At 53.8% G+C, this 27,363-nt stretch overlaps 2 protein-coding genes across 20 annotated transcripts in view; one reads left to right on the forward strand and one right to left on the reverse strand.

Moving 5' to 3' along the window:
* The first annotated feature begins 2,578 nt into the window (after window positions 1-2,578).
* Window positions 2,579-15,990, forward strand: HIPK4 (homeodomain interacting protein kinase 4). The gene is made up of 4 exons (XM_003915541.4): window positions 2,579-3,371; window positions 11,337-11,693; window positions 13,997-14,842; window positions 15,491-15,990. The coding sequence occupies exons 1-4, from the start codon at window positions 2,907-2,909 to the stop codon at window positions 15,671-15,673; spliced, it is 1,851 nt and encodes a 616-aa protein (XP_003915590.1). The 5' UTR covers window positions 2,579-2,906; the 3' UTR covers window positions 15,674-15,990.
* A 785-nt stretch (window positions 15,991-16,775) lies between these two features.
* The window catches only part of PLD3 (phospholipase D family member 3), a 30,632-nt gene continuing 20,044 nt past the window's right edge, over window positions 16,776-27,363 (reverse strand). For all 19 annotated transcript variants that reach the window (XM_009194500.4, XM_009194505.4, XM_009194503.4 and 16 more), the window contains 8 exons: window positions 26,469-26,652; window positions 24,359-24,479; window positions 24,150-24,277; window positions 22,526-22,726; window positions 20,299-20,438; window positions 18,476-18,641; window positions 17,376-17,475; window positions 16,776-17,275 (listed from right to left, as the gene is read on the reverse strand). In XM_009194500.4, coding sequence (XP_009192764.1) covers window positions 17,088-17,275; window positions 17,376-17,475; window positions 18,476-18,641; window positions 20,299-20,438; window positions 22,526-22,726; window positions 24,150-24,277; window positions 24,359-24,479; window positions 26,469-26,652 — 1,228 coding nt within the window. In that variant the 3' untranslated portion in view covers window positions 16,776-17,087. The remainder of the gene's footprint in view (window positions 17,276-17,375; window positions 17,476-18,475; window positions 18,642-20,298; window positions 20,439-22,525; window positions 22,727-24,149; window positions 24,278-24,358; window positions 24,480-26,468; window positions 26,653-27,363) is intronic.

The following is a 27,363-nucleotide window of genomic DNA, read 5'->3' on the forward strand; positions in this document are numbered from 1 at the left end:
ACACTGGACTAAGGAGATTCAATATCCAGTCCTGAGTCTCACCCCGACAGCCCCCCACTCTCGTCACATCTCCCTATCCTGTCTCATTGAATGAGGGGCCTGGCAGAATCCCCCACTCACTTGAGTACCTTGTCCCTTCAAGCCAGCCCTCCTCGGGTCACTGTCTCACCACACACTTTTCCTTTGCTCCCACCAAATATGGCGGGAGTTATCTACGCTCATGGTGCACACCCATTTCCAAGATCCCAACATTTGGGATTTTCCTCCTACCTTGTCTGTGTCAGCAGTGACCTCCCCATGGCCATGCCTGAGGGTTTCCTTTGTCTCTCTTGTCCTGACTCTTCAAGGCCCCTTCGATCTTCCTGACACCTGCTCCTCTCTTCCCCACACCTCTCTCTCCCCGTGCTCCTTGGGCACTCGAGGTTCCTCCCGGGCCCTTGTCCGCCCCCACACCCTCCCTGGGGTGCGTCACCACCCCCCAAATGGCTTCTACGCCTCCTCTCTGTGCTGACAACTCCCAGACTCTCTCCTGCATCCCTTTGGGGACCCAGCAGCTTCTGCACGCCTTCCTGGGAGGTCTCCCGGTCTTTAGGAGGTTGTGTGGGTGGTGGTTCAGAGCTTGGTGCTGGAACCAGGCTGCTCAGGGTCAGAGGCTGTTTCTGGCAGTCACTTGGGTGACCTTAGGCATTTTATTTTATTTTTTATGTATTTATTTTAACTTTTTGAGACAGAGTCTCACTCTGTCGCCCATGCTGGAGTGCAGTGGTGCAATCTTGGCTCGCTGCAACCTCCGCCTCCCAGGTTCAAGCGATTCTCATACCTCAGCCTCCTGACAACAGCCTCCAGAGTAGCTGGGACTACAGGTGTGCACCACCATGCTCAGCTAATTTTTGTATTTTTAGTGGAGATGGGGTTTCGTCATGTTAGCCAGGCTGGTCTCAAACTCTTGACCTCGGGTGATCTGCCCGCCTTGGTCTCTCAAAGTGCTGGGATTACAGGCGTGAGCCACCGCTCCTGGCCAGGCACTTTAAAAACTTCTTTGTACTTTGATTTTCTCTTCCATAAAATCCCTACTTTGTATGTTGTAAGGATCAGATAAGACTTCTAAAGCACTTCATCCTTGTTTAAATGTTTTGATGTTAAGTTTTCTTTTACTTTTTTTTTTTTTTTTTTTGAGACGGAGTTTCCCTCTTGTTGCCCAGGCTGGAGTGCAATGGTGCGATCTTGGCTCACCGCAACCTCCACCTCCGGGGTTAAAGTGATTCTCCTGCCTCAGCCTCCTGAGTAGCTGGGACTACAGGCATGCGCCACCACACCTGGCTACTTTTGTATTTTTAGTAGAGACGGGGTTTCTCCATGTTGGTCAGGCTGGTCTGGAACTCCCGACCTCAGGTGATCCACCTGCCTCGGCCTCCCAAAGTGCTGGGATTACAGGCATGAGCCACTTGAGCCCGGCCCAATGTTAAATATTCTAATTTGGCTGGAGTGGTGGCTCATGCCTACAATCCCAGCACTTTGGAAGGTTGAGGCAGGAGGATCACTTGAGGCCAGGAGGATCATTTGAGACCAGCCTGGACAACATGGTGAGACCCCATTTCTACAAAAAATTAAAAGATAAATAAAAATAAACACTTTTTTTTTTTTTTTTTTTTTTTTTTGAGACTGAGTCTTGCTGTGTCACCCAGGCTGGAGTGCAGTGGTGCGATCTTGGCTCACTGCAAGCTCCACCTCCTGGGTTCAAGCTGTTCTTCTGCCTCAGTCTCCCGAGTAGCTGGCACTACAGGCACCCACCACTACGCCCGGCTAATTTTTAGTATTTTTAGTAGAGACAGGGTTTCACCATGTTAGCCAGGATGGTCTCGATCTCCTGACCTCATGATCCGCCCTCCTCAGCCTCCCAAAGTGCTGGGATTACAGATGTGACCCACCGCACCCAGCCAAAAATAAATACATTTTCTAATTTGGCCTCAACATCTCCCCCAAGCTGCTCCTTATCCATGTCCATTTCTCAGGGACTGCCTCTGCACGCCAGAGCCTTGGGCCTGGTCTTAGACAGCTCCCGCCTTTCCCCCAACCTGTCAGTCTCACGGCTGCTCCTTCTGGCCTTGGGAGTGTCTCATTCACTGGCCTCGCCCTGCCCTCCCTGACCTCTCCCATCCGTGCCCTGTCCTGGGCTCTTTCCCTGGCTTGGGGCTTCCACTGTTACCCGCTCCAACCTATCCTTTTTCATACAGTAACTTTCTGACACTCATATCTGACCCTGCCCTCCCCTGCTCAAAGCCCTTCTGTGGCTCCCCAGGGCCCTCAGAACAGAGTCCAAACTCCTTAGCCTGGCGTTCAGGGCCTTTTATCCCTCATGCCACAGCAGTCACAGGCTGGGACAGGAGTTTTCTGAACACAGACACCCACACATCACATCTCCCAAGCTCAACAAGCCCACCTTTCCTCGCTCCTGCCTTATCCCCGTTCCTGTATGACCAAGGCCCACGATTAGACTCCCCTCTGTCAACACTTCACCTGTTTGGTCTTTGCAAGGTTCCACGACTGGGCGGGGGAGGGGGGGCCCAGCCTGGCACCCCACCCCCACTCCAGCCAGGGCTCAGGTCTCCAACAACAGAACCAGAGCCACTCAACAGCGCTGGAACCCATTCAGTGGGGCCTGGGGCCCCTCATCCCAAGCCAGGAGGGCTTTTGGGGAGGGGCGCAGCCCCTGGCAGACTGACAGTGTGGCCTGGGGATTTGGGGGTGCCAAGGAAGCAGGGGCCAACCTCGTAGGAGGAGGCACGAGTGCGGTTCTCTTTCCCCCACTGGGGGGCCTGCTGTGTCGGCGGCCAGGCGGGAGGCCTGGGCGGCAGAGCCAGTGGCGCAGGGGCCTGGGCAGGGCGGTGTCTGGCAGCGGGGGCACCATGGCTACCATCCAGTCGGAGACCGACTGCTACGACATCATCGAGGTCTTGGGCAAGGGGACCTTCGGGGAGGTAGCCAAGGGCTGGCGGCGGAGCACGGGCGAGATGGTGGCCATCAAGATCCTCAAGAACGACGCCTACCGCAACCGCATCATCAAGAACGAGCTGAAGCTGCTGCACTGCATGCGAGGCCTGGACCCTGAGGAAGCCCACGTCATCCGCTTCCTCGAGTTCTTCCACGACGCCCTCAAGTTCTACCTGGTCTTCGAGCTGCTGGAGCAAAACCTTTTTGAGTTCCAGAAGGAGAACAACTTCGCGCCCCTCCCTGCCCGCCACATCCGCACAGTCACCCTGCAGGTGCTCAGAGCCCTGGCCCGGCTCAAGGAGCTGGCGATCATCCACGCTGATCTCAAGCCTGAGAATATCATGCTGGTGGACCAGACCCGCTGCCCCTTCAGGGTCAAGGTGAGTAGGAGCCGTCTAGGGTGGCTGTGTCCCTAGTTCCTTGTCTTTTTCTCAGCTTCTTCCAGCCCTGGATGGGGTGTGTGTGTGTGTGTGTGTGTTTGTGTGTGTGAGACGGACTTTCATTCTGTTGCCCAGGCTTGAGTGCAGTGGCACAATCTCAGCTCACTGCAACCTCTGCCTCCTGGTTCAAATGGGTTCAAGTGATTCTCCTGCCTCAGCCTCCCGAGTAACTGGGATTACAGGGATGCGCCACCATGCTGCCCAGCTAATTTTTTTGGTACTTATTGGAGATGGGGTTTCACCATGCTGGCCAGGCTGGTCTTGAACTCCTGACCTCAAATGATCCCCCCGCCTCGGCCTCCAAAAGTGCTGGGATTACAGGCGTGAGCCACTGTGCCCAGCCTACTTTTTAAAATTTTAAGATATTTATTTATTTAGTTTCAGAGACAAGGTCTTGCTCTGTTGCCCAGGCTGGAGTGCAGTGGTACAATCACAGCTCACTGCTCACTGCAGCCTTAAACTCCTGAGCTCAAGCGATCCTCCCGCTTCAGCCTTCCAATTAGCTGGGACTATAAGCACACACCACTGTGCCTGGCGAATTAAATTTTGTGTGTGTGTGTGTAGAAACGAGGCCTTGCTATGTTGTCCAGGCTGGTCTTGAACTCCTTGGCTCACGCAATCCTCCTGCCTCAGCTTCCCAAATCACTGAGATTACAGGCAGGAGCCACTGTGCCCAGTCTCTTCAGACACTAAGATTTCTCTTGTCTACCTCTGGGGCCTGAGGTCTTCCCAGGGTCCTGTCCATAATGGCTCTGCTCTGCCTTGCTCCTGGCCCCCAAATCCTCCCTATCTTCTTGTCCCAATTCTGATGTCTTCTCTGTCCCAGACCTGAGGTCTCCCCTGTTCCCTTCCAGGCCCTGAGGTCTCCCTGTCCTGCTCCATTCTCAGCTCAGCTTCTCTGGCCTGGTCCTGTCCTTGTGGGGCTGACATTCTAGTGGGAGACAGAGGGTCACCAAGATAAATGAGTGAAATATGATAAGCAAGTGAGAAGCAGGGAGGAAGTGGATGCTGGGTGTTCATAGAGATGGGTGGTGCTGACTGAGCTTTTAGACATGGTGGTCAGCTAGGCCTCACTGAGAAGGTAACTTTGAGGGAAATCCTGAAGGAGGGAGAAAGCTGTGTAGCCATCTGGAGACAGAGCATCCAGGCAGAGGTAACAGCCAGTGCAAAGGCCCTGAGGTAGGAGTCTGTTCTCACGCTACTATAAAGAACTACCTGTAGGCTGGGCACAGTGGCTCACACCTATAATTCCAGCACTTTGGGAGGCCAAGGTGGGTGGATCACTTGAGGTCAGGGGTTCGAGACCAGCCTGGCTAACATGGTGAAACCCCATCTTTACTAATAATACAAAAATTAGTTGGGCGTGGTGGCACACGTCTGTAGTCCCAGCTACTCGGGAGGCTGAGACAGGAGAATCACTTGAACACAGAGGTGGAGGTTGCAGTGAGCCAAGATGGTGCCACTGCCCTCTAGCCTGGGCAACAGAGTGAGACTCCATCTCAAAAGCAAACCAACCAACCAACAAACAAACTACCTGAGACTGGGTAATTTATAAATAAAGAAAAGGTTTAATTGACTCACAGTTCCTTATGGCTAGAGAGGACTCAGGAAACTTACAATCATGGCGGAAGGTGAAGGGGAAGCAAGGCATGTCTTACATGGCGGCAGGAGAGAGAGCGTGCAGGAGAAGCTGCCACTTTTAAACCATCAGATCTCATGAGAACTCACTATCATGAGAACAGCATAGGGGAAACTGCCTTCAGGACCCAATCACCTCCCACCAGGTTCCTTTGGTGACATTTAGAGATGAGGTTTGCGCAGGGACACAGAGCCAAACCATATCAAGGAGTGTGCCAATTGTATGCATTTGAAGAACACCAGGGAGGCCTGTGTGGCTGAAGCAGAATGAATGAGGTGAAGAGGGAAGAAATGAGTCCAAGGAGGTGATGTGGCCAGGCATGCAGGGCCTTGTTGGTCACAGCACGGATTTTGGTTTTATTCCGAGGAAGATGGAGCCACAGGAGGAATCTAAGCAGAGGAGGACTCGGTCTGACTCAGAGAAACAAGCCTAAGCCTTGTTTCTCTGGCTGCATAAGGGGAGCAGACAGGGGTGGGTTGGGCAGGAGCAGGAAGGCAGAGGGGTGACTGTGCTAGTCCAGGTGGGAGATGTGGCAATTGGGACCAGAGTCAGGGCAGTGGCAGCAGGAGACTTGGGTGGATTCTGGGTAGATTTCGGAGCTAGAGACAAGAGGATTTGTTGATGGATCTTACATGAAGGGTGACAGGGCGAGAGAGGAGTAGAGGGGGACAAAAGCCTGTTGGTCCGAGCAACTGGAAGCATGTGTATTACTCATCATGGTCAGTTTGTCGATGAATAAACATTTACTGAATGCCTGCTTTGGGTCTGGCCTTGTGCTGGACACACAGAGGCATCTCCTCCATACTGTCACAGGCCCCTGGTGCTGACCCCTCTGTCCGCTTTTTTTTTTTTTTGAGACAGGGTCTGGCTCTTTCGCCCAGGCTACAGTGCCATGGCACCTTCTCGGCTCACTGCAACCTCCGCCTCCTGGGCTCAAGTGGTCCTCCTGCCCCAGCCTCCCGAGGAGCTGGGACTACAGGCATGCACCACCATGCCCAGCTAATTTTTGTATTTTTTTTTTCTTTTTTGAGATGGAGTCTTGCTCTTGCTCTTGTCACCCAGGCTAGAGTGCAATGGCATGATCTTGGCCCACTGCCTCCTCCTCCCAGGTTCAAGCGATTCTCCTGCCTCAGCTTCCTGAGTAGCTGGGATTACAGGTGCCCGCCACCCGTACCCAGCTAACATTTTTTTTTTTTTTTTTTTTTTGAGACGGAGTTCCACTCTTGTTACCCAGGGGGGAGTGCAGTGGCACAATCTCAGCTCACTGCAACCTCCGCCTCCCACATTCAAGCAATTCTCCTGCCTCAGCCTCCCGAGTAGCTGGGATTACAGGCATCTGCCACCACACCTGGCTAATTTTTGTATTTTTAGTAGAGACGGGGTTTTACCATGTTGGTCAGGCTGGTCTCGAACTCCTGACCTCAGGTGATCCACCCACCTCAGCCTCCCAAAGTGCTGGGATTACAGGCGTGACCACCCGCCTGGCCAACTTTTGTATTTTTTGGTAGAAATGGGATTTCATCATGTTGTCCAGGCTGGTCTCAAAGTCCTGAGCTCAAGCAATCTGCCCACCTTGGCCTCCCAAAGTGCTAGAATTACAAGTGTGAGCCACCACGCCCAGTCCTCTGTCTGCTTTTGAGTTTGATACTGTCTGGATGGGTCTGAACCAGGGGCACCCTGAGGGCAAGGCTGGGGCTGACTTAGTCATCACTGTGTCCCTGACATCTCCCAGCACTGCAGTCATGGAGCCAGTGCTAAATGAATGCTTGCCAGAGATACAGAGACACAGAGACAGAAAAAGGTGGATTATTCTGCCCCAAGAGGTGGAAGGTCAGAGACCCAGGAAAGCAGGGACTTCTACAAACACAGCAGAGGACAGACAGGACAGATCCATAGCACCTGACCAGCATTATCACCCCCACTGTCTCTGTGGAATGAATGAATGAATGAATAAATGAATGAATTCCATAAATATGGATTAAGTACCCACGGTCACTTAGCCTCTTGGGTACTGACACCCTGGCACTCTGGGATCAGAACTGCAATTAATAACCATTTCATGATACTGCTTTCTGCAAGTAAAATGTGAGAGATGGCTGGGCGGTGGCTCATGCCTGTAATCCCAACACTTGTGGGAGACCGAGGCAGGTGGATCACCTGAGGTCAGGAGTTCAAGACCAGCCTGACCAATATGGTGAAACCTCGTCTCTGCTAAAAGTATAAAAATTAGCCGGGCGTGGCGTCAGGTGCCTGTAGTCCCAGCTACTCCAGAGGCTGAGGCAGGAGAATCACTTGAACCTGGGAGGCGGAGGTTGCAGTGAGCCGAGGATACGCCACTGCACTCCAGCCTGGGTGACAGAGCGAGACTCCGTCTCAAAAAAAAAAAAAAAAAAAAAAAAAAAGAAAATTAGCCAGGCATGGTGGCACATACCCTGGAATCCCAGTTAATTGGGGGGCAGAGGCAGGGGACTCACTTGAACATGGGAGGCGGAGGTTTTGCAGTGAGCTGAGATCACGCCACTGCACTCCAGCCTGGGCGACAGAGCTCAACTCTGTCTCACCAAAAAAAAAAAAAAAAAAAAAGTGAGAAATGGCTGAATGAAAAGCAGAAAAACTCAGAGAAGGAAACTGAGGCTGGCCAGGTGTGGTGGCCTGAGCCTGTAATCCCAGCACTTTGGGAGGCTAGGGCGGGTGGATCAACTGAGGTCAGAAGTTCAAGATTAGCCTGTCCAACATGGTGAAATCCCGTCTCTACTAAAAATACAAAAATTAGCCAGGTGTGGTGGGGTGCACCTGTAATCCCAGCTACTTGGGAGGCTGATGCAGGACAATCGCTTGAACCCGGGTGGGGGTGGAGGTTGCAGTGAGCCGAGATCACGCCACTGCACTCCAGCTTGGACAAAAGAGTGAAACCATCTGAAAAGGAAAAAGAAAAAGAAACTTAGGCCAAGAGAGAGTCACGGAGATTCAGAGTGAAAATGACAGACAGCTCCACCAGAGGCATGGGGAGATACAAAGGCTTTGGGCGATTCGCGGCGTTGGTTCTGCAGCTGTTGGTCAAAGCACCTGTCATGTGCCAAAGGCCTGTGACAGGTGTGAACAGTGCCTGATGAGGAAGACAGAAGAAGACCTGGACTTCAGGGAGGTGTCTTCCTAGTGGACGACACAGAGACAGAGATGGAAAGAGAGAGAGACACTGAGAGACAAGAGACAGGCAAGTGATGGAGAGGTAGATGCAAAGAAAGAACAAGAGAGGTACAAATGGCCAGGCACAGTGGCTCATGCCTGGAATCTCAGGACTTTGGGAGGCCGAGGTGGGAGGATTGCTGGAGCCTAGGAGTTCAAGACCAGCCTGGGTAACATGGTGAAAACCCATCTCTACTGAAAATACAAAAATTAGCCGGGCATGGTGGCATGTGCCTGTAGTCCCAGCCACTTGGGAAGCTGAGGCAGGAGAATCGCTTGAACCTGGAAGGTGGAGGTTGCCTTGAGCCGAGATCACGCAACTGTACTTCAGCTTGGGTGACAGGGTGAGCCACTGTCTCAAAAGAGAGACAGAGAGATACAAACAAGAGATGGAAATAGAATGAAGGATTACAAAGCCCATACATTCATTCATTCATTCACTCATTATTTACTGAGCCCCTGCTGTGTGCCAGGTACTGTTCTAGGCATCTAGGGATATGGTATTGAACAAAGTGGATATAATCTTTGCCCTTGTGGGACTGACATCCTAGCTGGGGAGAGAAATGCTGAACTTGATAAGGAAGTAGACTAGGGCCAGGTGCGGGGCCTCATGCCTATAATCCCAGCATGTTGGGAGGCTGAGGCAGGAGGATCACTTGAGCCCAGGAGCTTAAGACCATCCTGGGCAACATAGTGAGACCCATCTCTATCTCTACAAAAAGTTAAAAAATTAGCTGGGTATGGTGGTGTGTGCCTGCGGTCCCAGCTATTCAGGAGGCTGAGGCGGGAGGATCTCATGAGCCCTGCAGTTCGCGGCAGCAGTGAGCTATGATGGAGTCACTGCACTCCAGCCTGGGTGATAAAGCAAGACCCTGTCTCTAAAAAGAAAAAAAAGGGCTGGGTGCAGTGTCTCACGCCTGTAATCCCAACACTCTGGGAGGCCGAGGCAGGCAGATCACCTGAGTCAGGAGTTTGAGACCAGCCTGGCTAACATGGTGAAACCCCGCCCATCTCTACCAAAAATGCAAAAGATTAGTGCTTGTAATTCCAGCGACTCGGAGGCTGAGGCAGGAGAATCGCTTGAACCCAGTAGGTGGAGGTTGTAGTGAGCCAAGATCACACCACTGCTCTCCAGCGTGGCCGACAGAGCGAGACTCCATCACAAAAAATAAATAATTAAAAATAAAATTAAAATAAAAAATTAAAAGATATAGTGTGTGAAATGGCATTAAGAGCGATGGTGGGGCTGGGTGCGGTGGCTCACGACTGTAATCCCAGCACTTTGGGAGGCCGAGGCGAGTGGATCACCTGCAGTCAGGAGTTTGAGACCAACCTGGCCATCATGGCGAAACCCCGTCTCTACTAAAAATGTAAAAATTAGCTGAGCGTGGTGGCAAGCGCATGTAATCCCAGCTACTTGGGAGGCTGAGGCAGGAGAATCACTTGAACCTGGGAGGCGGAGGTTGCGGTGAGCCAAGATTGCACCATTGCACTCCAGCCTGGGTGATGAGCAAAACTCTGTCTCAAAAATCTTCATCTCAAAAAAAAAAAAAAAGAAAAAAGGAAAAACAGGGGCCTGGCAGAGGGATAGGAAGGGTGGGGGCTGATGCTTTAACAGAATGATTAGGGGAAGCCTCACTGAGAAGGTGATCATTTTTTTTATCCTCCCTTTCTGCTTTTGATAGAAACATGACATTTGAGTAAAGACCTGAAGGAGGTGAGGCAGGGAGCCCTGTGTTCATGCAGGGAAGAGCATTTCAGACAGAAGGAATAGCCAGTGCAAAACCCTGAGCTGGGAATGTCTGATTTATTCAAGGAATAGTGAGGAGGCCCTTGTGGCTGGAGGAGGGTGAGTGACGGGGACAGTGGGAGATGTGGCAGAGAGGTGACAGAGCAGACGTTGGAGACCTGTGGGCCACGGTGAGGACCTTGGCTTTTGTCACAGGATGTGACTGTGAGCAGGGGAGGACCCAATCTATCCCAGGCGACCACAGGGTACCCCTGGATGCATGTGAGAGACAGACTAGGGGGCAGAGGAGAGGAGCAGGGAGACCAGCGAGGAGGCCCCTGTGTCAGTCTAGGTTGGAGAGGATGTGGGATAGGACCAGGGTGGGGGCTGCAGATGGCATGCAGAGCGAGCAGATTCTAGATCTGTTGGCTGATGGACAAGGTGTGGGGTACAAGAGGAAGAGTAGGGTCCTAATCCTCCTATGCATAGTTCTAGTGGAGAGAAACAGAGACAGAGTCAGTCACTCGAACCAGACACAAAGACTGGAAGAGACAGAGATAGCGACGTAAGAACTATGACCACAGCTGAGTGAGGTGGCTCATGCCTGTAATTCCAGCTAGGGAGGCTGAGGCAGGTGGATCATCTGAGGTCAGGAGTTCGAGATCAGTCTGGCCAACATGGTGAAACCCTGTCTTTACTAAAAATACAAAAATTAGCAGGGCATGGTGGTGTGCACCTGTAGACCCAGCTACTGGGGAGGCTGAGGCAGGAGAATCACTCGAACCCAGGAGGTAGAGGTTGCAGTGAGCCTAGATTGTGCCACTGTACTCCAACCTGGGCAACAGAGTGGGACTCAGTCTCAAAAAACAAACAAACAAACAAACAAACAAAAAACAACAAGAAAGGCTGGGCACAGTGGCTCACGCCTGTAGTCCCAGCATTTTGGGAGTCCGAGGCATGTGGGTCACCTGAGGTCAAGAGTTCGAGACCAGCCTGGCCAACATAGTGAAATCTCAACTCTACTAAAAATACAAAAAATTAGCCAGGCGTGGGGGCGGGCGCCTGTAATCCCAGCTACTCAGGAGACTGAGGCATGAGAATCGCTTGAACCGGGGAAGTGGAGGTTGCAGTGTGCCGAGATAGTGCCATTGCGCTCCAGACTGGGCAACAAGAGCCAGACTCTGTCTCAAACAAACAAAAACCAACAAAGCGACTAAAGAGTCACAGACCCAGAGACGGCCAGAGTCAAATAGCAGATGCAGGAATATGCCAGGTGAGGGATGCCAGGGGTGGCCCGGCTGGGCTGTCCCTGCACTTGACCTGCCCACTCGCCCTCTTCTCCACCCGACAGGTGATTGACTTCGGCTCTGCCAGCATTTTCAGCGAGGTGCGCTACGTGAAGGAGCCATACATCCAGTCGCGCTTCTACCGGGCCCCCGAGATCCTGCTGGGGCTGCCCTTCTGCGAGAAGGTGGACGTGTGGTCCCTGGGCTGTGTCATGGCTGAGCTGCACCTGGGCTGGCCCCTCTACCCCGGCAACAACGAGTACGACCAGGTGCGCTACATCTGCGAAACCCAGGGCCTCCCCAAGCCGCACCTGCTGCATGCCGCCCGCAAGGCCCACCACTTCTTTAAGCGCAACCCCCACCCTGACGCCGCCAACCCCTGGCAGCTCAAGTCCTCGGCTGACTACCTGGCCGAGACGAAGGTAAGGGAGAAGTTGGGTGAGGGCAGTCAGTGTGGGGGCTGTTACATGAAAAAAAATCTAGGATGGGCGACGTGGCTCACACCTGTAATTCTAGCACTTTGGGAGGCTGTGGTGGGAGGACCCCTTGAGCCCAGGGGTTTGAGACTAGCCTAGGGAACATAGTGAGACCTCCTCTTTATAAAACGTGGAAAAAAAAAATTAGCTGGGCGTGGTGGTATGGGCCTGTTGTCCCAGATACATGGGAGGCTGAGGCAGGAGAATTCCTTGAGCCTGGGAGATCCAGGCTACAGGAGCTGTGGTCATGCCACTGCACTTGAGCCTGGGTGATAGAGCAAGACCCTGTTTCAAAAAGAAAAATAAAAGAAAAATCTATCAGACCAGAAGAATGGAGTGAAAAGAATAAAAAACAAAATAAAAGAAATTTTTTCTTTTTTTTTTTTTTTTTTTTTTTGAGAGGGAGTCTCGATCTGTTGCCCAGGCTGGAGTGCAGTGGCGTAGTCTTGGCTCCCTGCAACCTCTGCCTCCCGGGTTTAAGGGATTCTTCTGCCTGAGCCTCCCGAGTAGCTGGGACTACAGGCACTCGCCATCACACCCGGCTAATTTTTTGTATTTTTAGTAGAGATGGGGTTTTACCATGTTGGCCAGGCTGGTCTCAAATACCTAACCTCATGATCCACCCGCCTCGGCCTCCCAAAGCGCTGGGATTACAGGCAGGAGCCACTGCGCCCAGCCAAAAAAATATTTTTTTAATATTTGAAACAAATTATTTCTGGGCTGAATCTCAGTGAGAACTGGAACTTAGGGGTCAGCCTAGGGCATTTTCACAGCAAGAAAGAGCTGGGTGAGATCAAAGGTGGGACTCGTCAGCTGCTTCAGCAAGATAGATCTGGGGGAGACACCGCAGGGAGAATTGGATGTTTGGAAGTCAGGTGTGAGGGCTGCTCTAGCAAGATGGATCTGGGTCATACTACAAGTGTGACAGGAAGATTGGGGCGGCTTCTCTGCCAGCTTCAGCTCTGGGGTCAGCAACTTGTGTGGCAAGAGGGATGAGACCACGGAGAAAAAATGAGGACTGAGACTGGCTGTGAGAATTGCAAAAGAGGCCAGGTGCAATGGCTTATACCTGCAGTCCGAGCACTTTGGTGGGGCCAAGGTAGGAGGATCGCTTGAAGCCATCCTGGGTGACATAGCAAGACTGCGTCTCTAGAAAAAAATTTTTTAAATTTAGCCAGGCATGGTGGCACACACCTGTAGTTCCAAGCTACTTGGGAGGCTGAGGTGGGACGATCACTTGAACCCAGGAGTTGGTGGTTGCAGTGAGCTGTGATTGCACCACTACACTCCAGTCTGGGCGACAGAGCAAGATCCTGTTTTTTAAAAAAAAAAAAAAAAGGATCTGAGACCAGGCGCAGTGGCTCACACCTGTAATCCCAGCACTTTGGGAGGCTGAGGCGGGTGGATCACCTGAGGTCAGGAGTCTGAGACCAGCCTGGCCAACATGGTGAAACTCTGTCTCTACTAAAAATACAAAAATTAGCTGGGCATCGTGGTGGACGCCTGTAATTCCAGCTGCTTGGGAGGCTGAGGCAGGAGAATCGCTTGAAGTTGGGAGGCAGAGGTTGCAGTGAGCCGAGATTGTGCCACTGCACTCCAGCCTGGGTGACAAGAGTGAAACTCTGTCCCAAAAAAAAAAAAAAATTTCTGAGACCTCAGGTGAGTCTAGAGGTTTGGGGCAGCAGCCAGTTTGCTACCTCTATGGCTTTGCCCCTCCAATCTGTGCAGCAAGAGCCTGAGACTAGGAGTTTGAGGTCACAAGTCTTGATTTCACAGCAAGAAGGGTCTGGATGGGACCACAGATGAGACTAAAAGTTGATGGCAGTTCCATAGCAGGGAACTAGTTCCATAAACTAGTGTAGCAAGAAGGGTCTGGGTTCTACCACCGGGAGGCCTGGGATCAAGCGTGGAGCTGTGGCAGTAAGAGGGACCTGGATTTGATTCCAGGGAGGACTAGAGATTCTGGGCAGCCCCTCTGCTAGCTGCCGGTAGGGGCTGCACCCATGGTGCTGGGGTGGACTGGAGGTCTGGGGCGAGGGGTGGAACTTGGACCAGTGAAAGCTTTGGGTTAGATTAGAGCAGCTCGGGTGTGACAGATCCAGGGTGGCCCTCCTAGCAGCCAGAGAGCTCCAAGGCAGATCATGGGCAGACCTGGAAGTTGGGGCTACATGTGGGTGCCACAGCAAGAGTGCTCAGGGCCCTAGCCCTGCACAAGGGTCAACCCTGCTCCCTTCTCCATGCCTCGCCAGGTGCGCCCACTGGAGCGCCGCAAGTATATGCTCAAATCCTTGGACCAGATCGAGACAGTGAATGGTGGCAGTGTGGCCAGTCGGCTGACCTTCCCCGACCGGGAGGCACTGGCAGAGCATGCCGACCTCAAGAGCATGGTGGAGCTGATCAAACGCATGCTGACCTGGGAATCACATGAACGCATCAGCCCCAGTGCTGCCCTGCGCCACCCCTTTGTGTCCATGCAGCAGCTGCGCAATGCCCACGAGACCACCCACTACTACCAGCTCTCGCTGCGCAGCTACCGCCTCTCGCTGCAGGTGGAGGGCAAGCCCCCCGCGCCCGTCGTGGCTGCAGAAGATGGGACCCCCTACTACCGTCTGGCTGAGGAGAAGGAGGCTGCAGGCATGGGCAGTGTGGCCAGCAGCAGCCCCTTCTTCCGAGAGGAGAAGGCTCCAGGTATGCAAAGAGCCATCGACCAGCTGGACGACCTGAGTCTGCAGGAGGCTGGGCATGGGCTGTGGGGTGAGACCTGCACCGATGTGGTCTCCGACATGATGGCCCCCCTCAAGGCAGCCATCACTGGCCGCCACATGCCCGACTCGGGCCCCGAGCCCATCCTGGCCTTCTATAGCAGCCGCCTGGCAGGCCGCCACAAGGCCCGCAAGCCACCTGCGGGTTCCAAATCCGACTCCAACTTCAGCAACCTCATCCGGCTGAGCCAGGTCTCGCCTGAGGATGACAGGCCCTGCCGGGGCAGCAGCTGGGAGGAAGGAGAGCATCTCGGGGCCTCTGCTGAGCCACCCGCCATCCTGCAGCGAGATGGGGATGGGCCCAACATTGACAACATGACCATGGAGGCTGAGGTGAGCCGGGTGCATTTAGGATACAATTAGGGTGTGAGGAGGCTCAGCACACACTCACCCACCTTAGGATAAGATTAGGATGTGAAGAGGCTCAGCACACTCAACCCACATGCAGGATATGATTAGGGTGTGAAGAGGCTCAGCACACACTCACCCATGCTCAGGTTACGATTGGGGTGTGAGGAGGCTCAGCACACACTTACCCATGTTCAGGATATGATTAGGGTGTGAGGAGGCTCAGTACACACCTAATACCGTCAAGATATGGTAAGGCTCAGCACATGCTCAGCTATTTCCAGGCTGTGACAAAAACTCAGAGCACAGTAATCTACTTATAAGAAGTGATAAAGAGCCTGGGCAACATAGTGAGATCCCGTCTGTACCAAAGAATTAGAAATATTAGCTGGTTTTGGTGGCATGCATCTGTAGTCCCAGCTACTCAGGAGGCTGAGGTGGGAGGATCACTTGAGCCAGGGAGGTCGAGGCTGCAGTGAGCTGTCATCACATCACTGCAAAGAGGCGATAAAGGCCTAGCACTGGTAAGACCCTAGCACGTGCTCACCCTCATCGGGCGGAGCTGACAGAGGCTCAGCAGACATTCACACACTAACACTGCTTGGCTGATGCCCCTCTCCTCTTCCCCCACAGAGGCCAGACCCTGAGCTCTTCGACCCCAGCAGCTGTCCCGGAGAATGGCTGAGTGAGCCAGACTGGACCCTGGAGGGCGTCAGGGGCCCACGGGCTCAGGGGCTCCCACCCCGCCGCTCCCACCAGCATGGTCCGCCCCGGGGGGCCACCAGTTTCCTCCAGCATGTCACCGGCCACCACTGATGGTGATTCCACCCCTGCCCATCACTGAGGGCTGCACTAGCTGAGCTGGCATCCCCTCCCAACCTGAACTGCTCCTCAGAGCCATCTCCCGAACCCACAAATTATTCTTACAGAAAGATAGTTATCTGGAAATTCCCATTCCCCGTCTGCGGTGCGGTGCGTGCCTGCACACTTCTCTTAAACACAGCAGAGCTTTGGAGTCTGGCCCATGCTCCTTGGCCAGAGGGACAGCAGGAAGCGGGGGCTGCACCCCGCTGGCCCTGCGACCGCCCTCGGCCCTGCTGCCTCTGTCTGTTTCAATATAGAACTGTTCAGCAGTCCTGCTTCAAGCCTGCTCTCACTGCCTGGGGCTTGGACTGGCCCTGGGGGGAATGGGGGCTCCAGGCTGGCACCCAGTGACTCGCTCTGCGATGCTGGGCCCAGTTGACCACTGGCTTAGGCTGGAGCCTGGGCTGCTGTCACACTACGAGGGAAAAGCTGTGCTTGGTTGACTAACCCATGTCCTAAATATGCTATGTACTTGGCACATTGGGAATCCACCCTCAGAACATGCATGTGTTCAGTATGTGTTAATCAAGTTTGCCAGACGCTGGGGTCTCCTTATCTGTTGACCTGTCCTTCCTACATGTTTATGGGGTTGGCATGCACTCATCCGCATTTGGGACATGCTGGGTGGAAATCCACTTGGCAGGCCTAAATTCACACTTGGTGCACACTCCGGTGCTCAGCCATGCTTCTTCACCCTTGGGATGTAGCAATGGTTTGGTCCCTGCTGATCAATCTGGGAACATGCTTCTGTACAGCACATACCCCATGCTGGCTACATGAGTGTGAAGTCCATGCCAGGCCACAGGGTGGCACGCTGCATGCTCAGCACAGGTCAGCCCATGTACGCTACATGTTAAGGGTTCAGCACACGCCAACCCGTGCCAGCACATGCTGAGGGCTCAGTACATGCTAACCCACGCTAGTCACACACTGAGGGCTCAGTACATGCCAGTGACATATCGAGGGCTCAGCACAAAGATGTCCCCACCTGAGGCCCATGCCAGCTGTCCCCTACCCCTGCACCCCATCTCACACCACTCAGTCAGGCACAGGCTGTACAGACAAGTTATTTACTTATTATCACCCTGGGCCCTTTTTGCCCTGGAAAGTGGGGGTGGGCCAGGGGGCCGGGCCCAGCATGCACCCCCACTTCTTTGGGGGCTGATCCCTCCCCCAGCTCTGCTGGGTCCTGGGGCCACAGCGTCAGGCCGGTGGGGGCAGAGGTAGAGGTGGGAGAGCAGGGGAGAGAGCCTGAGGAGCCACAATGGGGCAGACAGAAGCGGGGGCACGGGGACAGGGACCGTGACCCAGAGCATCTGGGTCTGTGGGGGCCTAGCAGGCCTCGGCCTGTCCGCTGGACCGGGCCTCAGAGCAGGCGGCAGGCATTGCCCACGCTGTCAGCTGAGGCATCAAGGTCATGGCTGTAAGGGGAGTCCCAGTCCCTCAGGAAAATGGCCTCCAGCTGGCTCCGTAGACTGCCCCTCCCGTTCTGCGTCACCAGCAGCGAGGTGCCCGCCGTCTCCGTGAAGTAGTTGCCCGACCAGTTGGAGGTTCCTAGAGAGGAATGGGTGGAGCGTAAGGGAGCCCTCAGGGGGCTGCCCCGGGTGTCTGAACCCCCTCTTGTTCAGTGCCCTGTGGTGCTCAGGACACTCACCGATGTAGGTGGCGCGTTCAGTCACCATGTACTTGTTGTGGTTGACACGGGCATACGGGATTCGAGCCTGGGCCTCATCCGCGGGGACCACAAAGAGTTTCTGAGTGGGAGGGACGGATGGGAAGGAGTGTGAGAGGCACTGGGAGTTGGAGGAGCCCCGGGATCAGGGAGCGGGGCATGGAGCCAGATCTGTGGGACTCCACTGCTTCCCACAGAATCCCTGGGGGCCAGAACAGGGCCAGGTGGAGGGGCGCTCTGAGAATGAAAGCTGAAAGGGAGGCCCCGGTGGCCTCATTTGCAAAACACTGTTCCCTACAGAATGGCTCCTGTTCATTCCTGAGGTCTTGTCTCAGATGCCCCCACTGCCAGAACATCTTCCTTAGCCCTTCTCACTAGGGCAGGGGCTTCCTCTGGGTGTCCCCACCCTGGCCCTGACCCCTCTGCCTGGGCCTCCTCCATCCCAGCTCTGACCCCTCTGCCTGGGCCTCCTCCATCCCAGCCCTGACCCCTCTGCTTGTGCCCCCTGATCCCAGCCCTGACCCCTCTGCCTGTGCCCCCGACCCCAGCCCTGACCCCTCTACCTGCCCACTCCCGCAGTCCTGGTCCCAAACCCTTCTCTGTGCCACCCCAGCCCCGACCCCTCTACCTGTGCCCCCAACTCCAGCCCTCACCCTTCTGCCTGGGCCTCCTCCGTCCTGGCCCCGACCCCTCTGCCTGTACCTCCCACTCTGGCCCTATCACCTCTCTCTGTGCCCCCCACCCAGGCCCCAACTCTTCTGCCTGTGCCTCCCCATCCCAGCCCTGACCCCTCTGCCTGTGCCCCCAAATCCCAGCCCCGACCCCTCTACCTGCCCACGTCCCCAGTCCCGGTCCCAACACCTCTCTCTGTGTACCCCCATCCCAGCCCCAACCCCTCTGCCTGTGCCCCCTCATCCCAGCCCTGGCCCCTCTCCCTGTGCCCCCACCACCCTGGCCCTGACCCGTGGTTTCCCCACCGTGACAGGGCTTACTCTGGGCTGTCCTTGTCAGTTGACAGAGGAGCCCCATGAGGGCTGTGTCCCCAGGACTGCCCCGCACAGGGGCCGAGGGGTGGTGCTTACCACCTGGATGTCGGAGTGGGTATGGTTGTCACGCAGGGCAGCCAGGGAGAGCAGGAAGGCCCGCATGGATGGCTCCGAGTGTCCCCAGCAGCTGACGAGCAGGCGCACCTTGACGCCACGCTCATAGGCGGCCCGTCGCAGCCCATCGTCAATGGCAGGCCAGAACCTGGGGACGAGTGTGTAGGAGGTGGGGCAGGATGCAGAGGGTGGCTGTCTCCACAGGCTTTGCCCTCAGCTTTGGGGAACCAAGCCTGGGCCCAGCGTTAGCTATTCAGAGGACTTCCTCATCGCTGGCTCCCAGACCCTGTTCCTGCCTCCATAAATCCTAAGGAATATTTCCTCTTTTGGCTGTGGCTCCCGTTCCTGCTCTCCAAAACCCAGTCTTGTCATCCTCTTTTTTTCTTTCTTTTTTTTTTTTGAGATGGAATTTCGCTCTTGTTGCCCAGGCTGGAGTGCAATGGCACGATCTCAGCTCACTGCAACCTCTGCCTCCCGGGTTCAAGTGATTCTCCTGCCTCAGCCTCCCGGGTAGCTAGGATTACAGGCATGCGCTACCACGCCCAGCTAATTTTGTATTTTCAGTAGAGACAGGGTTTCTCCATGTTTGTCAGGCTGGTCTGGAACTCCCGACCTCAGGTGATCTGCTCGCCTTGGCCTCCCACAGTGCTGGGATTACAGGTGTGAGTCACTGCACCCGGTCCATCCTCTTTTTTTCTTTTTGAGACAGGTTCTTGCTCTATCACCCAGACTGGAGTGCAGTGGCACGATCATAGCTCAGTGCAGCCTCCAACTCCTGGGCTCAAATGATCCTCCTGTCTCAGTCTCCTGAGTAGCTGGGACTGCAGGTGAGTGCCACCGCACTGGGCTAATCTTCAAATTTTTCTGTAGAGACGAGGTCTCATTATGTTGCCCAGGCTGGTCTCAAACTCCTAGTGATCCTCCCACCTCAGCCTCCCAAAGTGTTGGGATTACAGGCATAAGCCACCATGCCTTGGACCCATTGTCTTATCTACTGCCCCTAGAATACCTTCTTTGAGCCCCACAAGCGCCATCATCCACCTGGACATTGCAGTGGGTATGGTTGTTATCCTTCTTATCCCAGAATCACAAATCCCCAAGCTTGCTACTCTAAAACCAAATACTTTTAGCCCCCATTCCCCAACCCCTCATCCTGTTTCCAGCGCATGCCTCCTACCTCCCCAAATCCCACATCCTGCACCCCTGCCTCAGGCTTCCTGCCCTCAACCCCAACAGTCTGAGCGTTCTCTTTTTTGTTGTTTTTTTTTTTTGAGACAGAGTCTCGCTCTGTCATCCTGGCTAGAGAGCAGTGGTGTGATCTCAACTCACTGCAACCTCCACCTCCCAGGTTCAAGCAATTCTCCTGCCTCAGCCTCCCAAGTAGCTGGGATTACAAGCACATGCCACCATGCCCGGCTAATTTTTGTATTTTTAGGAGAGATGGGATTTCACCATGTTAGCCAGGCTGGTCTTGAACTCCTGACCTCAAGTGATCCACCCACCTCAGCCCCTCAAAGTGTTGGGATTACAGGCGTGAGCCACCGGGCGCAGCCCTCTCATCCTTTTCTCTGTTTCCTCAAACCTCATCCTGAAATCTCATCCCTGTCTCCTCCGTAATCTCTTTCTCCTGTCTCAAGTACCTAGATACCTTCTTCCCAGTCACCTCCTGGTGACTGTCTCTCCCTGTGGCTTCTCTTCCATCTGTCCCCTTGCCTGGAGCTCCCACCAGCTTTCTGGTCTCCATGATTCCCTCTCCTGTCTCCTGGCCACCTGCAGTGGCTCCCTATCCCCACACCCGGCAGTACCTGTGAGGGTGGGAGAACTCCAGAGTGGGCAGGTAGTTCATGACTGCGATGTAGATGAAACTCCGCGCATTGTCCACCACGTTGAGTAGAGCCTTCAGGTCTGGAGTGCGGCCACTTGGACACAGGGGTGGGGGCGCACTCTGAGGGCGAGGGGACAGTCAAGACACGTGCCTTGCCAGGGGCATCGTCACAGTGGATCTCACATACGGACAGCTCACCACAAGTCAGGCACTGTGGAGCTCAACGAATCCTCAGCCTCCATGAAGAGGAGGGTCAATCACCACATCCATTTCACAGGTGAGGAAACTGAAGCTCAGAGAGGGTAAGTGACTTACTTAAGGTCATACAGCGGATAAATGGAGCTAGGATTTGAACCCAGTCCCTGATCCAGCGGCAACCGCATCACCTGGGAACTTGTTAGAAATGCAAATTCTTGGGCCTCACTGCCCATGGCCTACTGAATCAGAGTGCTGGGATGGGGCCCAGGAATCTGGGTTTTAACAAGCCCCCAGCTGATTCTGGGGCACGTTCAGGTTTGAGGACCTCTGCTCAAGTCTTTCTTTTTTTTTTTTTTTTTGAGATGGAGTCTTGCTCTGTCTCCCAGGCTGGAGTGCAGTGGCATGATCTCATCTCATTGCAACCTCCACCTCCTGGGTTCAAGTGATTCTCCTGCCTCAGCCTCCTGAGTAGCTGGGATTACAGGTGCCCGCCACCCTTCCCGGCTAATTTTTGTATTTTTGGTAGAATGGGGTTTCACCACATCTCCCAGGCTGGTCTCCAACCCCTGAACTCAAGTGATCCATCCATCCCGGACTCCCAAAGTGCTAGGATTACAGGCGTGAGCCACCACACCTGGTCCCCCATCTCCCTTAATACTCAACAGACAAGGAAACTGAGGCTCTAAACGGAGAAGTGGTAATGAGGAGAGCCGTGATCCCCTGTGGGAGGCCCCTGTAGTGAAAGACCCCAGTGAGTCATGCTTCCCTGTGTCCACACCTTAGGGTCATGCCTTCCACGATGACTCGACTTGGACAGGTGACTTGCTCAGGGGGACCTAGGGAGACCTGGGTTGCCTGCCTCAACTAGTGAAACTATCTAAGAGCTAGAAACATCAGTGCCTTGTCCAGAGTGATCAGTATCTGCCATGGGCGAGAGCTAGTGTCGTCCAATAGAGCGTGTCACAGTGATGGAAATGTCCAATATGGTGGCCACTTGCTACAGGTGCTACTGAGCATATGAAATGTGGCTACTGCATGTGGAACTGAATTTTGTCTTTTTTTAGAGACAGAGCAGCAGCCTTTTGCCCAGGCTGGAGTGCAGTGTTACAATCAGCTCACTGCAGCCTCGAACTCCAGGGCTCAAGTAATCCTCCTGTCTTAGCCTCCCCAGGGACTACAGGCGCACGCAACCACACCCGGCTAATTTTTATTATGTTTTTGTAGAAATGGTGTCTCCCTAGTTCTTTGGTATCCTGTCTAGAGCAATAAATAATAAGACAAAAAAAAAAAAAAGAAATGATGTCTCCCTATGTTGAACTCCTGGCCTTAAGTGATCGTCCCATCTTGGCCTTGGCGTCCCAAAGTGCTGGGATTACAGGGATGAGAAACCATGCCTTGAAAAAAATTTTTTTTTGAAACAGGCTGTCACCCAGGCTGGAGTACAGTGGTGTGATCATGGCTTACTGCAGCTTCGATTTCCTGGGCTCAAGTGATCCCCCTGCCTCAGCCTCCCAAGTAGCTGGGACTACATGCATGTACCACCCAACCCAGCTATTTTTTTTTTTTTGTGAAGATGGAGTCTTGCTATGTTGTCCAGGCTGGTCTCAAACTCCTGGCCTCAAGTGATCCTGTCACCTCAACCTCCCAAAGTATTGGGGTTACAGGCATAAGCCACCCCACCTGACCTCAATTATTAATTGCATTTAATGAACTTAAACTGAAAGAGCCACCTGTGGCGATACTGGATGACACAGAGCACCACAGGTTTGCTGTGCATGAACGCAGGGTACCTCTCCCAGCAGCACTAACAGGTTACCCATTTTCTAACTGAAATAGAGGCCGAGGGATGTTAGGAACTACTCCAGGCCCCCTGAGCAAGCAGAATGAGCTGGGGTGAGAACTGATGGTCAGGATACGCCCTCCCTATCATCACCAGACAGGGACGGATGGAGGCTGTGAGTGACAGCATGGGGCTGGGACATGACAGGCCTCACTTGTCCCAGACTCACCGCCAGGTAGGCCAGAGCAGGGGTTCCATTGAGGCAGATCTCCATTGGTGTCTCTTGGTTATAGCGGGTGTCATAGAACCGGGGCCAAGTTGATGGGATGGAGCTGCCTGCCTGGCCCAGGAACCAGTAGGCCTCAAAGATCTTGGTCAGGTCTCGAGCCAGGCAGCTGCAGTTGTACATGACCACGCCCAGCTCCTTGACCTGTAGGAGGGCAGTGCTGAGCTCAGGGACGGCGGCCTGGTGTCCACAGATGACAGGGACACTCCCCAGTCTGGCCTCTGGCTATCCTCCTGTCCCTCAGTACCCCTCCACCCCAGCTCCAATAGCTAAAGTCCTAGCATGATTACCAACTTAAGTTTTGATGAAAATCAGTTATTCCAAAGCTCCAGGTTTCCTGAACGTTTGCAATCTGCTGTTGCTTCTACCCTCCACTGAGCTAGCTTCTACTCATTCGTAGAACTAGGCTGACACATTTCCTCCTTCAGGAAGCCTCCCGTGACTACCCAGCCTGTGTCAGGCATTCCTCTGGGCTCTCCTAGTCCCTTGGGATTCCTTCCTCATTCTCTCTGGTGACAAACGGGTCTTCCCACTGGGCTGTGAGGACAGGTACCAAGGATGTCTCAGTCACAGCTGTATCTGCAGCATCTCCCTGCATAATTGCTGAGATTAAAAGTTAGGGGAGCTATCTGTTGAGGAAATGAATTCATGAGTTAATGTGTGTCTTCACCTCATTCCCCAAGCTGTTTTCTGTTCCCTATCTTGGGCTAATTCCTCCCTATCCTTCAGGGATCAGATTAGTTATACCTCCTTTGGGAAACCCTCCAATACCCCAGGTTGGGGTCTCTGAGCTTTTCAACCCTCTGTTCCCTCCATCCTGGCCCTGACCCTCTGCCTGTGTCTCCCCAACCCTGGCCCTGACCCCTCTGGGCTGTCACTGTCAGGTGACAGGCCAGTCTGCATTGGACTGGGAGTTCCATGAGGTCCACCTGTTACCACCATGTTCCCAACATTACCCGGGACAGGGCTGGACTTAGAGCAGGCACACAGAGATGTACAATGAAGATCAAATGGTGCACAGGTCCTTGAATGCCCTGTAGAGGGGCTGGTAGCTGCAACTGGGGATCAGAGGGAGCCCCAGGCTTCCAGGAGCAGGGACAGGGCAGCAGAGGGCTCCATTTGGGGATTCTTCGTTTTTTAACAGGGTCTCACTGTGTCACTCAGGCTGGAGTGTGGTGGCATGAATACAACCCACTGTAGCCTCAAACTCCTGGGCTCAAGTGATCCTCCCACCTCAGCCTCCCAAGTAGCCGGGACCACAGGTGTGTGCCACCACACCTGGCTAATTTTTTTTTTTTGGTAGATAAGGGGTCTCACTATGTTGCCCAGGCTGGTCTCCAACTCCTGGGCTCAAGCGATCCTCCCACCTTGGCCTCTCAAAGTGTTAGGATTACAGGTGTGAGCCACCGTGCATAGCTTGAATTAGGGAGGCTTGGTAGGCAAGACGGAAGCCATTGCAGAGAATGGGTGGAGAGGACTCTGGATTGAGTGAGGGGGCAGTCAGAGGCTGGGTGCCCTGTGGGGCAGGGAGTGGCCTGGAAGGAAGGTAGACAGGGTGCAGGCAGACCTGGGTCAGTGAACGCCAGTCCATGTTGGCACTGCCCAGGTAGAAGTGGGTCTGGTCCACCACCCAGAACTTGGTATGCAGGACGCCATGGGTCAGCTTCTGCATGTCCACCATGCGGACCTGGGCACCTGTGACCAGCAGGGGCAGTGATCAGGGGCCAGGTTGGGTACCCCCAGGCCCAGACCAGCCCCAGTTGGGCCCCAGCTCACCACTCTGCAGCAGGGCCTGCAGGTCCGTCTGTGGCTGGGGCCCGTTGGGCTTGCTCACAGCGATGCGGACATTCACGCCCTTTGGTGCCAGGGTCTGCAGCTGCCGGAGGACCTCCTCACCCTGCAGGGAGGGGAGAGCGTCTGAGGGGCTGGACCAGCCAGCTCTCCAACCCCACAAGGTAATGCCCAGTGGAGTTATTTTGAGACATGATTAGGAGTAAACAGGCTTTACATTAGCCTGTATAAAGACTTTACAGATTAAAATATTAAAAGACTTCCTTATCTGTTTTAAACATCTTTATCTGCTTTAATAATTAGTTGCCCTGTGATCCCCCTCCAAGGCCTCCTGACCCCTCCTGCCCCTCCAGGGACTTTCTCAAAATTCAGCATCAAGGCAGGGCCTCCAGGCATCTCCCAGGAGGGTGGGGGCGAGCCTCAGGCAGGGGGTCCCGGAAGGTATCGGGTGAGGCACGATGATGCCAGCAACAGCAACGATCAAGGATGCCCTGGAACCTACTGTGTGCCAGGCCCTGTTCTAGGCCCCTTCTCAGTGAACTCACTGAATTCTCACAACCCGGTGAGGCTGGTTTAATTATAATCTCCACGGAGAACTCAGTAGTGCAGTGGGATTTTGTTTTTGTTTGTTTGTTTGTTGAGACAGGTCTTGCTACATTGCCCAGGCTGATTTTCAATTCCTGGGCTCAAGCATTCCTCCTGCCTCAGTCTCCCAAGTAGCTGGTACCTCAGGAGTGCACCACATCCAGCTATGGAGCAGGATTTGAACCCAGACCATCTGCCTCCTACATCTGTTTTAAACCACTTCAGAGGGAGCCAGTAGGGAGTGGGAGCTCATACGGTTTTTTTTTTTTAACATAAAAACATTTTTTTTAGAGACAGGATTTCACTATGTTGCCCAGGCTAGAGTGCAGCGGCACGATCATGGCTCACTGCAGCCTCCAATTCCTAGGCTCAAGCCATCCTCCTGCTTTAGTCTCCCAAGTAGCTGGGACCACAGGTGTGTACCACTATGCCTGGCTTTGGTTTTCAACTTTTGTAATTATTATTATTACTTTTTCTTTTTTTTTTCTTTTTTTTTGAGACAGGGTCTTGCTATGTTGCCTGGGCTGGAGTGTAGTGGCATGATCACAGCTCACTGCAGCCTCCAACTCCGGGGCTTGAGCCATCCGCCTTCCATCCCCTGAGTATCTGAGACTGCAGGCGCGCACCACAACACCCTGCTATTTTTTTTTTTTTTTTTTTAGTAGAGACAGGAGTCTCACTATGTTGCTCAGGCTAGTCTCAAATTCTTGGGCTCAAGTGATCCTCCTGTCTAGGCCTCCCAAAGTGCTGGGATTACAGAGTGAGTCACCACACCTGGCATAATTTTTTTTTTCAGGCAGTTCTTAAGGAGCCTTGTAATTTTAGTTAAGTTTTAAGACAACTTCTCACAAAAAGAGGCAGTAGGGAGAAGAAAACAGAAGGAACAAATTCATGGTTTTTCAGTGGAAGAGGTTATCCATGTAGGCTGTTCCTTCTCAAATTGTGAAGTTTTACGTTCTTAAGTTTGTCTGCAGACCATAGCAGGATATAGTAACAGGAGACACAAAGGTTAACTCTGTGCCAGGCACTGTGCTAAAATTTGCTTGGATTAGTCCATTTCATCCTCACAAGAGCCCTAAGAAGCACGTGCTATAAATTGACCCCATTTTACAGATAAACTGAAGCCAGAGAGAACAGGTGACCTGCCTGGGGTCGCACAGCTGGAAGGTGGCCCCTGTCTTGATGCTGGGCTGTTAATTACTCCACTCTTCCATTTCTTTGTGTGACGGGATCAGGGCAGCTTGTGGGTGAGTGACATCCGCCAGCCTAATAATCCCTTGTAACCAAACCCACACCCTGACATTCAGAGGCCTACAGATGACCGTGACAAACGCCTCCAGTCCAGAGAACCATGTGAAGGCAGCTGCTTGCAAACACCTGTGTCCAATCCGCTGTGTGAGACACGCCCATCTGTCTCCTGGGCTGCAGGAGAAACCCCTTCATCCCCCACAGTCCCCGCTGCCTCCCACCCCCTGCCCCTGCTGCTGGCCAGGGCCAAGGTTGCAGGTACCTGCTGGGCAGAGGGCTCCTGCGTGTGGGTGTCATTGTTGGTGAGGGTCCAGTAGAAGGAGGCGATGTCCAGGCTGCTGTGCGCACCGGCGAGCAGGCCCAGCCAGGCCTGGCTGGTGGAAGGGTTCCCCGTGGAGGCATTGGGGAAGTCCAGGCCCTCAGGAATGCTTTCCACCAGCACTGCTCTGGGGGGTGGGGGATGCTATCAGCCATAGGGTGCTGGAGAGCAATGGCTGGGAGGTGAGTGCTCAGCTGTCCGTCCATGGGTGTGTTGGACAGACTATATATTTTTTTCAGAGACAGAGTCTCGCCTTGTCCCCCAGGCTAGAAGTGCAGTGGCGTGATCTCGGCTTACTGCAGCCTCGAACTCCTGGGCTCAAGCGATCCTCCCGCCTCAACCTCTTGAGTAGCTGGGACTACAGGTGTGCGCCAGTACGCCTGGCTACTTTTCTTACTTTTAGTAGAGATGGAGACTCACTATGTTGCCCAGGCTGGTCTGGAAGTCCTGGGCTCAAACAATCCTCCCGCCTCAGCCCCCCAAAGTGTCACAATTACAGGCGTGAGCCACCAAGCCCGGCCAAACTGTATTTGAGTTTTTAATTTTCTCTTAAAAATTTTTTTTAAAACTGTGTGTATTTGAATGTGCCTGGACTCATGATCCTCTGAGTGTCTGTCTAGAGGTGTGGAAGGAAGGTTATGTATTTAGATGTGTGTGTGTGTATGTGTGTGTGTGTCCACAGATGTGGGTGGAAGATGCTGTGTCTGTTCACGGGCGGATAGAAGATGACGCTGTGGCTGCCATAGAAACTATGTGTGTGGAGGAGGAGGGGGCGGGCGAGCACTTGGGAGCCTGCAACCTCCTCAGTTGTCGCAAGCGCTGGGTAGGGCTCAGTGCA

This window comes from Papio anubis, chromosome 20 (assembly GCF_008728515.1).
Source record: "Papio anubis isolate 15944 chromosome 20, Panubis1.0, whole genome shotgun sequence".
Taxonomy (NCBI): Eukaryota; Metazoa; Chordata; class Mammalia; order Primates; family Cercopithecidae; genus Papio; species Papio anubis.

Bases quoted from the DNA above. Each gene is read 5' to 3' on its own strand.
- HIPK4 (XM_003915541.4), top strand. From the start codon at position 2,907: ATGGCTACCATCCAGTCGGAGACCGACTGCTACGACATCATCGAGGTC. The intron at 3,372-11,336 runs GTGAGTAGGAGC...TCCACCCGACAG, and splicing joins GCTGCCCCTTCAGGGTCAAG to GTGATTGACTTCGGCTCTGC. The intron at 11,694-13,996 runs GTAAGGGAGAAG...ATGCCTCGCCAG, and splicing joins ACTACCTGGCCGAGACGAAG to GTGCGCCCACTGGAGCGCCG.